Below are 16532 nucleotides of genomic sequence, written 5' to 3' on the forward strand. Positions count from 1 at the left end.
ACCAAGGCTTTGTGGAAGATCAGTATCTTCCTCAATTGCCTTCTAAATATGCAGGTTGAGTCTCCTTTATCCAAAATGCTTGGAATCAGAAGAGTTTTAGATTTTGGATTTTATTTTTAAATCGGGAAATACCTGTATTGGCATATATGTACATAATGAGATATCTTGGAGATGGGGCCCAAGTCTAAATATAAAATATATTTATGTTTCCTATATGCTTTATGCACATAGCCTGAAGGTAATTTAAATCAATTTTGAAAATAATTTTATCTCTCACACAAAGTTTGTGTACATTTAACCATCAGAAAGCAAAGGTGTCAGTATCTCAGCCACCCATGAAAAAAGTGTTGGTTTTTGGAATATTTTGGATTTCAGAATTCCAGATAAGGAAGACTCAACCTGCAGCTAAATAAACACTGCAGCATTTTTTTATATTCATCTCAGTTATCAACATTAATAACTTTCCCCTTTTTGTAAATACAGTTTGGCAAAACTTTGGTAATGGCAACATTTGAAATGATATAGCCCCTGCATTTCTGATTTGGAAACCTCATAAGGATGTAGTAGGGGAGGTTACACTGTCCCTTAACACTTCTGATGGTACTGTGACACTTCCTTCTCAGATAGCCAACAGCAACAACAAAAATGATTAGTCAATAAGCACTACTGTAGTCAAATCCAATGGTTCAAATAGGTCTGGGAAGAAGAATGTGGTAGGTGGGACACTATACAAGTTGTGTGTACATTTTTCAGATTTCAAGCTTTGAAATGGATAATTAACAGCACATTGAGATTAACAGAACTCTAAAGCTACATGAAGTGTATCAGCTTGATTCTCAGTACCTCAGTTCTTCGGATAAAGGGAGTGGGGAACCACAACTGTTATGAAAGGTGTGCACATTTTCCAGAGCCCAGCAACCAACTGTGCCGTCCCTCTTGCTGCACATTGGCAATAATGTTTTATTGCTGTTGTGGGCAGAGTCCATTTGAGTTGCACTAATGTGTAGATGAGGAGGAGGTGATGGACTAAGAGCTGAGGTTGAGAAAGAAGAGGCCAGGGAATGAAACAGTGCTTCCTTTTTGTACCATCCAATGACTGGTAGAACTAACATTCCAGTTCTTCTACCATTCTATAATATTCATGAACTTAGTCTAATTGAGACCCCTTTTGAATCTAATTTTGAATTTAATATTGTAACACAATCATTCACACACAGAGAGAGACCTTAAAATACTTTTGGTGTTATACACACCAACACCTATACTCCCTACAGCTGACTATAGATGTTTCCTTGATTAGTACTACTGTTCATGGCAAGACTGTTTATGAATTTAGGGACTTGCAGACATGATGGGTGTAAAACATATATTTAAAATATGAAACTTACATCACCAATTGTAGCCAAGGCAGCTAATGCAGCCAGGGAACCTAGAATTGCTGCTAATGTTCTGTGAACAATCTGCAAGAAAAAGAGTCATCAAACCATGCAGGAAAAGCGGTAATCAAAGAATATCCTTATCTAAAGTTTGACGGTTGAATCACCTTTTTCTGCCCTTCCCTTCTACCACCAAATATCCTCCAATGTGATGTAAAGAATTGCTCACAATTTTTAAATAGCTCCTTATTGCAAATCACTGGTCAGAGAAGGAAAACTAAAATAAAAAGTTTAAAACTTGCTGTTAATTATACCAAAAAATTGAAGAGGTATGAGCCCCCTCAAGTTAAAAGCAAAATGTGAAGTCTTATCCTCTCACAGTTTCAAAACCCCAATGAATTAAGAGCAGTTTCAGACCAGTATAAAAATGTGTGAGTTCTCAAAATACAGCTCCTTGAGTTTTGCTGGGGTTTGATGGTTGTTGTTTGTCTTCTTTGGAGCTATCCACACTGGGGCGGGGGGGGGGGGGGGTTGAGCCTCAGCTGTTTATATGATGCACGAGGCTGAAACTGTGTGAAACCTGGAGAAATGTGCACTCTGGGGCAAAAAACAGGAACAAAATAATGCCCTTATGCTCTGCTCTAACATGAAAAGTGCACATTATCACACCGGCCTATAAGCAGGATGACACAAGTGCAATAAGACCTAGGTGGCTTATGGAAGTGGTCTGGAGCATGCACCCTGGACCCAGTAAGATGCAGCCACTGGGACCATTGCTTACCACACGGTGGTGTTTTTCATTTCACAAGCATACAGATGCATGAGTGGCCAAGTGCACCATCAACCCAGTGAGCCATCACACACCCAATGAAGTGAAATTACAACAAACAGGGCAGGGGACCAATGATGCAATGGATGTAATAAAAACATACACAAATTGACCAGCCCAACTGGGAGGCATGGGGATGAAGAGGGGAAAAGGGCATGTATGGGGAGCCTCCATGACTGCACTTTGTCAGTTTATCACTGGGCACACCAATGCACTGTACAACATTGTATCACTTGTGCAACTGTGTGGCCAGTCACATGGGGCATTCAATGGCAATCACAGACAGTGTGTTCATGTGATCATGCACATGTATGAAGGGAGGTTAAAAAATATTGAGTAGTGTGGCTTGACACCACATGGTACAGACTGCCTGTGGGTATTCAATCCATCCTGGGAGTGGGCTGTGGGATAGCAATAGCAAGTACATTTCTATACTGCTTATCAGTGCACTTAAGCACTCCCTAAGCGCTGTACAATGTGTAAGCTAATTGCCCTCAACAAGCTGGGTACTCATTTTAGCAACCTTGGGAGGATGCAAGCATGAGAGCTTGAGCCCTTGGCTAGGATTCAACTCACAACCTTGCAGTTTGTGAGTGAGTGGATGCAGTACAAGCATTTAACCATTGCGCCACCAGGGCTCTTAACTAGCAATGGTTCCAGACGAATCGGGAAACCTTGAGAATTACCCAATTTTTGTCTCCATCTGCTCAGCCCCTAAGTAGTGATTTCTTGGATCTGTATTAGAGCTCTTCCATTTTTTCTTTCTTTTAATGAACCATGGTTTGTTCAAGTTCTCCTATAGTTTGAAGGGCCATTTTTCCCTCCTTTCGTCTTACTTTTCTTTCTTAGAGTAATAGGGTTATACTTCAAAAGTGTGATTTCACTGAGACACTGTGGCACTAAAAATCTAAGGGACAAAAAAAGAAAGGAGAGGCACCTTTTTCTTATTATTCTAACATCTCTCAGAACTAAAAAGAAATCTACTGGAGGCTGAAAAGAAAATGTTGCAGCTGGTGCCAAGAATTGTCAAAATAAAGAAGTCCAGGACAACAGAAACATCATTGGATGCTTTAAAAAGAAAGAAAGAAAGAAAGAAAGAAAGAAAGAAAGAAAGACAGTAACAAACACTACACCCTCTCAACATATTTGCTCCATCTCTTGGCATCCATAATGTGTTCTTAATATGTCACTTCTAAATGCTGATAATTTCCCTTTGAGTAAAATATGTATACATGAAGAGCAGATGTGTTATCCACATTTCCCCTCTCATCTTTGCTTTAATGCCTGCACCAGTGTTGTTCCAAGAACTAGCTAGCTCAGATATCCATAATACTGCCATGAAAACAAAAACATTTGTTCTTTAATTTTCACTCTTCTGTTTTTGTAAATATTTAAAAGAAAAGTAGCAGGATGAAACATCTCCATATATTTGTAAAGGTCTCAGTGCTGCCCTGATTTAGTATGTCCACACGATCAGTTCTACAAACTGAATCAATTTTTACCATTATATGGGTAGTTTCATTAAATGAAATTCAATTGCAAAAGGTTTAATATAATTAAAAGAATTTACTGTTATCACTGAATCACCTGCAAAATGAATTAGCAATACTTAAAATATTACTCAAAGGAAAGTATCATTTCAGAAAAGCTCATTTACTGTTAATTTCATTACAGTTGCTTTGGCAAAGCAGAAAGCAACCTGTTATTCTCTCTGCTTATTTATATCATGACATGAAAAAGTCTGGAAAGGGGTTAGCCTTGCTTTTAGAAAAAATTAATTGAGACCTGAATACTATTATATACCAATGAAATGACTCATTAGATTATGAGCACAGATATATAAGTCTTATTCAGTACTTTGGTTCCCAAAGATACCAAAGACATAAAGTGAAGAACAAAGTCATTTGCACTAGATCTAGCCTCTGGTTGCCAGCGCAAATAACATTTCTGAGAAGCTTGGTGCTCAGGAGATACATTTCTGGATAGAATTTGGTGGAAGGGGAAACAATGATTTCCTCTTGCATGTGAGAGCCTTTGGGGAGCTGGGACATCTGACTACGTAAATCAATCTACCAATTCACTCCTTTTCATTCCAGAAACCAAATAAGTAGCTATATAAAATGATAAAATTCTACTGGGTGGGATCTACATGGTCTGAAAGGTTATGTTATTGACCAAAAACCTATGATTATGTTAACCATCTTTAAGGAGACTTCTCTGAAGAAAATACCTGCATAGGATAATAGTGTCTTATAAAAATAAAGGCCTTCTTGGCTTCAAGTGAACTCTTTAAAGGTAAAGCTAAAGGTTTCCCCTTTGACATGTTTGTCTAGTCATCTACAGCTTTAAGGGGCAGTGTCCATCTCCATTACTAAACCCAAGGGAGCCAGCATTGTAAAAGATGACTCTGTGCATGTGGCCAGCATGTTACCTTCCCATCGGAGTGGTACATATTTATCTACTTGCACTTTTGCATGCTTTTGAACTGCTAGGTTAGCAGAAGCTGGGACTAGTGATGGGAGCTCACTCCATCACACGCTGCTTGGATCTCAAACTGCTGATCTGCCAACCTTGCAATGGTCAGAGTCAGTGTCTTAACTGCTGAGCCACCATGTCCCTTAATGTACTCTTTACACTGTCTAAAAAGTGAGCATAAACCTTCAAAACAGCAGCAGCAGCAATCTAGAACGCTCTATCTGTAAACCAAATTTCTGAATTCTATAGACATAAATGTTGCTTTTTCAATAACAGCTGCAGCATTTTTATTACAGTTTTTATTTTAAATGTTTTCACAAAGCTCATCTACCAAGACTTCAACAATACAAGGTTTTCAATCTAAATGCATTTAGGAAATGTGCTTTCATACATCACATAAAATTACTCTTCTCCACCCTTATCTCAGGTACAATTATGAAAGAGAAAGGTCAGATTAAACATGTTGACTGATGACATTGTAGTCCTTTTCACACACAACATGATTGAAGGGACAACCCTGTTCAAAGGATCAGATGGGCTTTGTCTTCATCCACATGCCCAAAACTGCACATCTCATCCAGAATCCAAGGAAGGCACCTTGTACATACCGCTTCCAAAGTCAATGACAATGTGTGAATGGGCAGGGCAGGCTTGAAAGAGAGCACAAGACTGAGTGCATCAAAGACACAATAGTTTTCCCATTCGTATAAGTAACATGTGATTAGGATTAATGTACACAATTAAAGGGATTCCACCAGCAGCAGCACCAATTTATTTTCTTGATACAGTCTCTTTTATTGTCTTCAGTTCTGCCTGGAAGAATCTCCTGAATATTCAGAGCAGCTTTAGGGGAATGCAAGGGTGTATAGGAATAAGGGCTTCTAAAAGAATCCCTGCTAGAGATGTGGAAGCTCATATTTTTGCCATAGTACTACAGCCACAAAATTCTGTTATGTCAGAATTCATCCATAGTTGTGCTGTCAGTGATAATAATTACCTCTAGTTCTTCCTCCATTAGTTCTCCTTCATCTTTCTAGAACTCTTTTTCATAAGGTCTTCAAAGGTAAGAACAGCAAGATACCATGGATATCTAACACTTGTGAGGTTAGAATTTGAATATATAATGATGCCCCTTCAGTTTTTTGTCCACTATCTGATACCAATGTGTACAATTTTTCAGCATTTTTGCTCTGAGAAGCTAATTTATTCCTTTTTGCTGACCTCCGCCAGATGGTGTAGGATAACATTGTTCCTAAAAATAGAACAGGTTGAAACAAATTCAAATCTCTGAAATCGCCTTCCTGATAGTCAGATTCCTTTGGGACAAGAACCTGAATGGAATTTGTCAAACACTTCAAAGTGTTCTTGAGAAAGTTTATTTCTAAAATCTGTAGCACAAATGGCATAATGCTAATGGCAAACAGCACAGCCAGTGGGGATTCCCACAGGGTAAAAAAATAAAATTACATAAGCACAAATTGACCATTGTTTCAGCATTTAAAACAATGGATGCTTTCCCAGCCAAAAATCTAAAAGCATTGTCTTTCTGAAATGTGCTTTCAGCTGATAAATGACACATTGAATGCAACAGCTCTTCTCTGCCTTACTTCCTTTTTAATCGGAATAAACAGCCAGTGAAAAATGACTGACACCGACTTGAGTGTAAAGCTTCAAATGCTTCAGATTTTATCTATTCCAATATTTGTGCTTGCTATACAGGGAAAAAAATTCCCAGGGAAGAATTCATTTTCTTACGCATAGATCCAGGGGTTACAGATTTAAATTATCTACTGCATTTTTTACCATTTTCAAGCACTAAAATGTATTAGCAGCTATTTTTTATGATAGATAGATTGACATTCCAGTGCCAGATTGAACATAGACCCTTACAAGACAATATATGCAAATAAGAAGATGCACAGTTTTTAAAAAATATACTTCACAATCATTATACAACATGAATACGTGTAGTCCAGCGTGCACCTTCAACTACTCCAGACACCTCCACCTCCAATAAAATTCCGCCAGATGCCAAATCATACACCCCAAAAGCCTGTAGAAGGCATGATTTGCCCCTTAAGCATAATTTCTACCCTCAGGGCTATTTTATGCCTTAAAAGCCATTCTTTAAAAACTACAATGGCCTCTAGACACCTAACTTAAAATTGCCCATCCTTGATCAATATGTAGACACCAGATTTTAGAATACAAAAGAAGCAGTGGAATCATACAACCTAGAACTAGGCTTGCCAGATGAAATATATTCAAGATCCTGACATTTCAGAGCCAAAACCTGAGACATAGGGACAATTCCTGGTACCTTCACAAGGAGCAGCCATGTGACTAAACATGATACATTAAGCATCAGTCACTTCTCTTCAGAGTATATCATTCGATTTTTAAAACCCACAAAGTTTAACATAAAAGAAAATGTTTCTCTAGCTGAAAATTCAAATTTTCCAGCTATGCGTTCTACAATCAGCTCTGTCTAGATATGTTTGCAAGTCCTCTTCTTTATAATACATGCGATTTTTAAACCAACCAAAGACAGTTTTGCAACCTCTCATTTGAAAATAATGGCAGGGGGATGACAAACTGTTCCAAGCTTTGTTTAATCATTTTTCCAAGGCTGGCTTTTTAACATAGGGTCATTGTTACTCTTATCACTTCAAATATTTTTCAAATTCTGCATTTTAGAAATAAGTATGGGGAGAGGAAAGAAGAGAGGGAGGAAAAGAAAAGAAAAAAGGCATTTAGGCAGTTGTGGACAGGCATAAGAAAGAGGAGGAAAAGATGCTTAGCAAGTAGTAAGGAGAGAACAGCAACAGAACAACAAAGAGGAGAAAGATACGGAATGGGGAGCAAGGGAGATCATGGCTGTACATAGGCTTTCTGAGTGAGGAGAAAATCTGAAGGACATGGAAGAAGAGAGAGAGAAAGAGAATGAGAGAGAGAGAGAAGAAGGAAGGAAGGAAGGAGAGGAGAGGAGAGGAGAGGAGAGGAGAGGAGAGGAGAGGAGAGGAGAAGATGTTTGGCTAGGAGTTACTGTGGAATGGTGAAAGAGAAAGCTCATGAGAGAGAGAGAGAGAATGCAGAAAAGAATTGAAATCAAGAATTAAATGAGGAAAGGATCAATTGCCTTAGCAGAGCTAAGAAATAAAAACATTTGTACTTCATACATTGCTAACAACGATGTCCCCACACACACATACACATACACACTGGTACATCAGGCCAAGAAAGGAAACTGCTCTGTGATTTCAACCATTTATGACAGATAAAAAGAGCAGAACAGGTCAGATAAGTCATAAAGCAGCAATCCTATGTTAGCATATTCTGTGACTTCTGAGATGGCTTCTGATGGCAACCATGGTTGGAAAAATTAGAGAAGATGGGAGAGGACAAGGTGTGTCTTATGGTACATCTAAAGCAGCCACTATACACACAAACACATGTGCACATGCATAGACACACACATACACACACCTTTCCAAGACAACGATCTCACACTGAGGTTCTTTCCCTTTGTCCTGAAGACCAAAGAAGTTCCAAGTTCTGAGATTAGGTAATCCTATCTAAGACTGTGATTGTCCATAGAGGTTTTTAATTTACACCCAAAACCTGTTGTTTTCTTGTTTGTATCCTTTATGGTTGTTTATTTTGTTATTATATTACTTCAATAAAATTTAATGAGGGAAGAAAATGCAGCCTAGAAGACCATAATTCATTCAGATTAGGAATGAAACATTATTCTGAACTTTACTAGGCAACTGTCTGACAGCCTGCAAACTTTGTCATGGCCTTGTGTATTTAGTTGCATTTGTCATTATATGAGACCCGAGTAGGATATAAATTGATATGAAAGAGCATTTTTACTGCCTCACAAGCACTGGGCAATGACTGCAAAACTGCCTAGTGATATAGCATCAAAATAAAAGAAACATTTAATTCAAAATGTATTTAATGAAGTATATATTTACTGCATTTACCATTACAAAAGAGAGAGCAGTTTATCACACTCTAAATAATGTGATTTATTCCTGATGGGATAGAGTCACATTTGGGGGTTAAACACAGGTATTATTGTAGGTGAATTGATTGCCACTGCTGCCAGGCACCTACAATCCTGGTCCCAGCTGCGCTCAGACAGCCACTTTGCAAAAATGGCAAGTTCCCATTTTTGCAAAGCAGCCATCTGGGTGTGGCTGGGGTACAGGCTGCAGTTGCCTTGTGGCAGCAGAAACAATTTCAATATGATAATACCTACATTTAACCCCAAATGCAACTGCATCCCATCAGGGATAAGTCGCATTATTTAGAATGCGATAAACTTCCGAATAAAATACATATTTCAGTAGATCCTTGACAGCTTTAATTCCTTTATATTATAAATAAAATCAGGTGTGTTTTTTAAAGAAAGTTGTCTTGAAGGTCCTTTCTTCCTGTTCTCTAATATCTCACATTACTTGGCACGATAACTAATTTTCTAATGGCACTTTTATTGAATTTCTTTGGGTAGAGCATGAGTACCAGTAAGCGATGCCTTGTTTTGTTCAGTTCCTCTTTTGTAGCCTTGTACATTTTTTTAACTTTTTATTTTATACATAGTTTTTTTAAAAAAATATATACACATAAAAATTAAAATTAAAACCAAACAACAAAATCAACCCAAGAACACTCTGTGAACAGATCACAAGCTTATCTTTCTTCTAACCCATCCTGCCCCCCGAGAGCTGTACATGGTTTCCTGGAAACAGACTTCAATATTATTTTGGAATTTACAAAAACCAAATAGGAAGACTATTTTTCTTTAAATGATGTACCTCTTCCATTGGGGGTTTCATTATATCACAAAGTCTTTCCATTAAAAGAGAATCCCATATTCTATTCCACCAACCCTCCAGGTTTAATTGGCCAGTTATTTACTTATGTAGGATACTGGTTCATAGAGTAGGAGGCTACAATGACTAGGCTATGAAAAGAAGGGATTAATATGTATGGGCACAGCAGGGTAAACTGTTTATTCTGTGGAATAAATGTAATTGTTGTTTTGTTATCTTGCAAATTAAGAATCAATTAAACTAAAATGCATACTCTTTATACATGAAGTCACACAAGGTTTCTAAAAAAGAAATCAGAATTGGCCTAAGGTTGCTGTGAAGGAGCCAGTGGGATATAATGGCCTGAGCACTGGACTAGAACTCTGGGAGACCAGGATTTGAACCCCTGCTCAGCCATAGCATTCCAGTAGGTGATCTTGGGCATGTCATCCTCTCACAGACTCCTCGGAAGGCAATAGCAAACCCCCTCTTACAAATCTTGCCAATTCACCTTAGAGTCACCAAAAATCAGGCATGACATGAAGTCACATAACAGATGTACAAACAGATGTACAAACAGATGTAAACAGTGTAAATAGGGAAGAAAGAACCAAATCAAAGGAAAGTCTAGCTTATATTCTAATCATTTCATATTGTTCACTCAGCATTCTACCAGTTTATGGAAACACAGGTGATCCCTCCAGATATTCAACCATAAGCTAAATTTACACAGGAGGACTAATTATGACACTCTTTTGTCAAGTTACTTTATATAAGGAAACTTGACACCTTACTCCAGGTGGTGCTACAAGCTTTCCTAGCTTTCATATCAGAGCAACAATGAGAGCTTTCTTCCTGTTGCTAATTGTTGGACAGAGGACTGTTTCATGGACGTTAGATTAGGAAGAGAAGAGGGAACTAGTATTAACACTTCCTCTCATCAAGTACTGAAGTCCAGATAAAAAGGGGTCTGCAGTCATATAAGAAAATAGTCCATAAATATTGAGGTGATTGCCAGCAGATGATTTATCCTCACCACCAGTTAAGTCCTTGGACTGCAATGCTAAACACACTTACATGGAAACGAACTTTGCCTAACACAATGAAATTTATGATATTGGTTATTAATCTTTGGTTCTCCAGATGTTTGGGCCCCAGTTCCCAGAATCACTCACCACTGGTTATGTTAACTGGAACTTCCAGGGGTTGATGTCCAAAACATCTAGAGAAGTACAGGTTGAAAATCACTGATTTATTAGATTTCTTTCAAACGTTACCCCTCAAGTAGGGGTGGAAAGAAACGTCATTGGATTTGACAGTCTTGATGGAAGCAACATTTCTTCAGCTTACAGGGCGTGTTGTAAAAAAAAGTACACCATACTTCAAGCAGTCACACATTTGTATGAGAAATAACAGCTTATATTTTAACATTTGAATGGCTAAAATGTACATAATTGAACAAAATATACATAAATATACTTTTCAACAGTAGAAAAGAGGGGCATCAGATAAACTGCACAAATCAGAAGAAATATACAAATCAGGAGAAATGCACATAAAATAGGGAAAATTTCAGAGCAGGCAGAGTACGGAAATTCTCCTAACCCAATATGAAACCAGAGCAGAAGGGATTCTGAAGTGGCACTCAGAAGAACTCAATGAGATCAAAAGTAAGAAAGTTTGACATAGCTATAATCAAGGTGCCTGAATACCCCGAAGGTATCAGATTTTGTGTGATCTTCGATGCACTGTAGGGTCAGCTTGGTTGGAATTTGGAAGGAAGTCCTCCAGGGAACATCAGGGCTGTAGGCTATGTTCAGAAGAGGGCAAACTGCCTCTGAGTATAGCATGCCTCGCCTGAGAAAACCTTCATGCTGTCACTGTAAGTTGACAGGTGACTTGAAGGCACATACTTTAGTTTACAATCAAGGCAGGTATTCCAAAGGCATACAATGCTATTAAGACATGTATGCTTTTTAAGGCATTATTTATTCCTGTTAGGAATGCATGACAAGTTACTCCAGCAATTTATGATACAGAATTTCTGCTTGCAGGAGAATTCAGAGAAGCCTCCCCCTGTTTTGTCACATTCCCAGGGCACTCATTCGATGCCTATATGTGCTAAAGAAGAAGCTTAATGAAACAGAAGATGAAGCTGAGTAATGCTGCTATGTGGCCTGAAGAGAAGCCAGCTCCTTTTAGCTCCCATTTACTGAGCACAAACATGCACTTACCAGCCTTAATAGAATTATTAAGTTTTCATGGATCCATAAAAAAGAAAGAGCAAAAGAGGTATTTTAAATGACATGCAGTCTCATCCTGTGCCTGTTTCTCTAGAAGTGAGCAGCACCACTAAATTCAACATGACTTACTCCCTGGGAAGCATGCCTAGAAGTGCAACCTTCATTACTCCATTATTGTATGCTCTCAATAGATTGTATTATTATTCGTATTATTCATAAAAGTAGGGGGTGGAATTAGTTTTCTGTTTACAATCTGACTCATGAATTCAATTCTCCTCTATTACTGAACAGCACACAAATGACTTGGAAATTGAAAAAGGAACACAAAAAAGGCCCTAAATGGCTCAAAGAAGGAAAAAATGTCCCCCGCTTCCTAGAAGGAATTGGGAGGCAAATGGGGCACAGCAATTTGAGGTGTGTCATGAGGGCTGTAACACTCCAACATCTCATGGGGAGCCAATAAAGCCCCATAGTTCTTGATGTTGATGGGAATTATGAGTCAACACCATCTGGCTCCCCAGAGATGTTGGAGTGTTACAACCCCCATGACACACTTCAAATTGCTGTGCCCCATTTGCCTTCCTTCTAGGAAGTGGGGGACATTTTTTCCTTCTTTGAGCCATTTAGGGCCTTTTTTTCCCCTCTACAACAGAAGTAACCAGGAAGTCACTTTTACGGTACTTTCTGGGGATTATCACACAACTGAAAAACGTGTCTTATCACTGCTGAATTGAAGCTTGATTTGGGCTGTACCCTGGTGTTATCTCACTTTTTTTCTCCCCAAAACCACCATCCTGGTACATCCCAGCTCCCTGAACTCGCTTTGGCAGCCATTTTTCAAAGTCAGGAGGTTTTGCTATAATCTATAAATCACAGGCTAATATTAATTTGAAATTCTTTAGTGCACTCCATTTTCCAGTATATGTTTGCAATATGATCCCTAGTGCCTCTTTCTTTTCTGAACCCTACTTGGACATCTGTCATTTCTCACTCCATATACAGTAAAAGTCTTTGTTGTAGAATTTTCAGCATCATTTTGCTTGCATGGGAAATTAGTGCAATGGTCCTATGATTACTGCAATCGCTGCTGTACCATTTTTAGGGGATTGAAATGTATATTGAGTGTTTCCAAACTGTGGCCCATTTCTTTGTTTTCCATATTTGTTGGCAAAATTTAGTTAAACCCTGAGTAGATCTTGTCTCTGTATCTTGAAGCAACTCTTCAATTTGGAATGCCACCTGCTCCTAGTGATTTATTTCTCCCAAGTGCTCTGAGTTTAGCTTCCTAAAATTGTAGGTTCATCTTCAAATGTTCTTCTTTGAATGGACCTGTCATCCTTTCATTTCTTTTTTTATTGCTTTTCAATGTGTTGTCCCATTGACTTTTTATTTCTATTTGATCATGTATTATGTTCCCCTGCTAATCATACAGCATCCCCACTCTTGGCTGAAATGTCCCTTTGATGTCTCAGATCTTCTGAAAGAGGTCTCATATTCTTCTTTTTTTGTTGCCATCTTCTATTTCTCTGCGTTTGTTATTATAGTAGTTCTGTTTGTCTCTGCACACAAGTCGTTGAACAGTTGCATTCAAAGTTCTGACCCTATTTTTGTCACTTTTTGCTTTTGCTTCTCATCTGTCCTTAGTTGCTTGAAGAATTTCATCTGTTATCCAGTGAAACTTTTCTTTCTTTTCATCAACAGATAGTGTCTTTTTATATATCAGCCTAACAATGTCTGCCTCCTGGTCAATTAGTGTTAATAATTAAAATAGTGCAAACCTATTTTTCACATTATCTTTACATCCTACAGAGTTGTTCTTCAGGTTGTATTTTGGCACAATGGTTGGTTTGATATTCTTTTTTAGCTTTACTCTAATTTATGGTCTGTACCACAATCTGCTCCCAGTCTTGTTTTTGCAGAGAGAATGGAATGTCCACATCCCATCTGCAAAATGGGAACGATTACACTGAAGTGACTTTAAGAATTACTGAGCTAGAGTCAGAAAACTGCTTTCTATACACAGAAAAAGTGAATTTGGAAATATTGCTGTTTTGGACTACAACTCCCAGAATCTCTCAATTAACATGGTTACTATGGTGCAGAGATCACTGAATCTGTACAATTTAAAATATCAAAGAAGCAAAATGTAATTTTAAAAATTATATCTGTGGCTTCAGCCATGGGCTAAACAGACTGGAACTGCACTTTTGCAAAGAACCCAGAATTCTCACCTAGATAGCATCACTTACTCTGAACTAGAGTTCCCAAGAAATCCTGAGTGCTGTCTTTGCTACAGAATTAAATTGATTTCTTCCTCAAATCCTTTCTTCTTTGCCGCTTTCTAAGTTCCTCTTCAAACTACAGTTAAAGTTGCATGAAACTAAGATAACCATGCAGTGCAAATGCACTTTTACTCTCTTTTTGATGAAACATGGCAGTCCAAGCCAGCTAGTGATGTAAACAGGTACCAAGTAGCCTGGCTACAATTCAGATAAAACAAACTAAATGAGTAATATCACAGCTGTACCTTCCATTCCTTCTCCCTTTTCTATTTCCCCCCCCTTTTTTTTTTCCTCTTCTTTCCCATACCCATTGCTTATTCAGCCTCTGTCTCCCCCACCCATGAATCAGGTATGAATCATACACACACACACACATACATACAGTCAGAAAGAGAGAAAGCAGCCAAATAAGGTAGAAGCTGGAATTTTTTTGCTACAGCATTTAAATAGTTGTTTGTTAATAACTCTAATAAACACACATGTACATGGAGTCAAGAAATATGCAAGGTGTTCACTAGGCAGCTGAATTAAACCAAAGTCATGTAAAATTTATATCCTTCCTCTAAGGGCTAAAGGCAGCATTCATGTTTCTCCTCCTCAATTTTATCTCCACAAACCTCTAAAGTAGATGAGGCTGCAATAAAACATATATAAATCATAAAGTTTCACCAGCCTACACACACATAGATCTCACTGAGGACCAGGAGGTCAAAAGTGGCACAAGGAAACGTTCTCAGCGCAGAGATGGGGGGGACTGTTTTTGTTGGAGGGCAGAGCTGCAGAAGACCTCCTTTTGCAACTTTCCCAACAGGTAATGAGAAAGAAAGGCTTTTTGTTTCTTGGGGGGGTGCAGGTGGTGGAGACCTTCTTTTGCAACTTTGCCAACACACACACACACACACACACACACACACACACACACAGAGAGAGAGAGAGAGAGAGAGAGAGAGAGAGAGAGAGATTGAGGCTATTTAAGGTGGTTAACAATAACAGCAAACAGCTGCTGGATATCTTTTTTGCAACCTTCCCAACACAACCACAGAGAGAGAGACTGTTTTTGTTGGAGGAAGGAGCTGCTGGATATTTCCTTTTGCAACTCTTAGAACTTTCCTGACACAAAAACATGCAGAGGGCTTGTCTACATTAGCGCTATATTCTGAATTCCCCTCAGGCTGACCCCATGGTGTTTTTAACATGCAGCCCCAAAACCTGAATTGGGCCCATCATCAAGCCCACTGTTTTGTAAACACTCCCCACACTGATTCGGGGTTTCCACCCCTTATCCCACAGTTTAAAAACTTAACTTATGATACAGGTTTTCCAAAAAACCAGGAGCAAAACATGGCCGCAACGGGCAGCAAAGGGTGGCTGCCAAGCCTTCAGCATCCCTCCCGAATTGCTCTGTGGTGTGAGTCTCTCTGAGGTGACTTCAGAGTGACTTGCGCCTGTAGTGGCAGTGCTGGCTGGCTTGCAGGGACCACATCTGCCTGTCATCTCAGCTGGTAAGAAGTGAGAGAATTTGGGAGGAATGTAGAGGCCAGAATACTCCAGAGAGTGCCCAGGAGATTCTGGCAAGTGTAGACAAATCCAAAGAAAAAAAGAGAGAGAGAGAGAGAGAGAGATGCTTTCTCTGTTGTGGGAAGTGGAGCTCCTAGATACTTCCTTTTGCAACTTTTCAAATTTTCCCAACACAAACACACAGAGTGGGAGTTGGTTTCATTTGGGGGGGGGGGGAGCAAGCTGCTGAACACCTCCTTTCAAAACATTTACAAAAGGATTTACATTGTTATAACCTGAACTGCATTAGCATGAGTCACCAATTCTGGCCATTGATTATTGCAAGAGCACCCCAATTTCTCCTTTCCTAACCCAGTACCTTAACCCATAACAATGCAGAAGGCTGATTAAAACCTGTTCTTACTTCCTACCTCAGATTACAAGACCAAGGAGGAGAAAGGTTGTCATTCACTTGGCAAGCCATAGTACTTGGCTTTTGGGTCCATCTGAGTTGCTGAACAAGCTTTGTAGGCCCACCATGTTTGTTCTGGGAGTGGAATTATGTTTTTTTAGGCTCACTTCAAAGAAAGCAATATTACTTATGATAAATAGGACAGTAAATAATGCTTCAATTCATACACTATTCTGCAAAGGTAGTCTGAGCTGTCAGAACTCAGCTGGTGACTTTTACAAGGAAGAGCAAGCAAAAGAGTGCAAGCTGGACAAGACCCAAACTATGAGGAAAGATGTCCAAGGAAAAGGCAAATCAAAATTGCTTGCTGAGACAGGAACTATAGCCAATGTATCTAGGGAGTCATAAATCTAATACTCACATGCACACTGAGCAGGCTCTTTAAGATATTTAAAAATACATCAATTTTGTATCTTGAGCAAAAGCCAGAAAATTTCCAAAGAATAAATGCTACCATCATTAAAATAAACTATTTGCAGTGGTTTCATTGGGATACTGTGGATTCTAATGAGCAATCACAAATGCAACCTAGCTTTCG

General features: G+C 38.8%; 1 protein-coding gene across 2 annotated transcripts in view; it reads right to left on the reverse strand.

Annotated features, from left to right (window-relative positions):
* Positions 1-16532, reverse strand: part of LOC149319337 (P protein-like) — a 197654-nt gene that overhangs the window by 127431 nt on the left and 53691 nt on the right. For both annotated transcript variants that reach the window (XM_089508038.1, XM_089508036.1), the window contains exon 9: positions 1389-1460. In XM_089508038.1, the coding sequence (XP_089364164.1) occupies positions 1389-1460 (72 nt within the window). The remainder of the gene's footprint in view (positions 1-1388; positions 1461-16532) is intronic.

Source organism: Sceloporus occidentalis, unplaced genomic scaffold (genome assembly GCF_023333645.1).
Source record: "Sceloporus occidentalis isolate IW3139 unplaced genomic scaffold, rSceOcc1.0.p SCAF_2, whole genome shotgun sequence".
Lineage (NCBI taxonomy): Eukaryota > Metazoa > Chordata > Lepidosauria > Squamata > Phrynosomatidae > Sceloporus > Sceloporus occidentalis.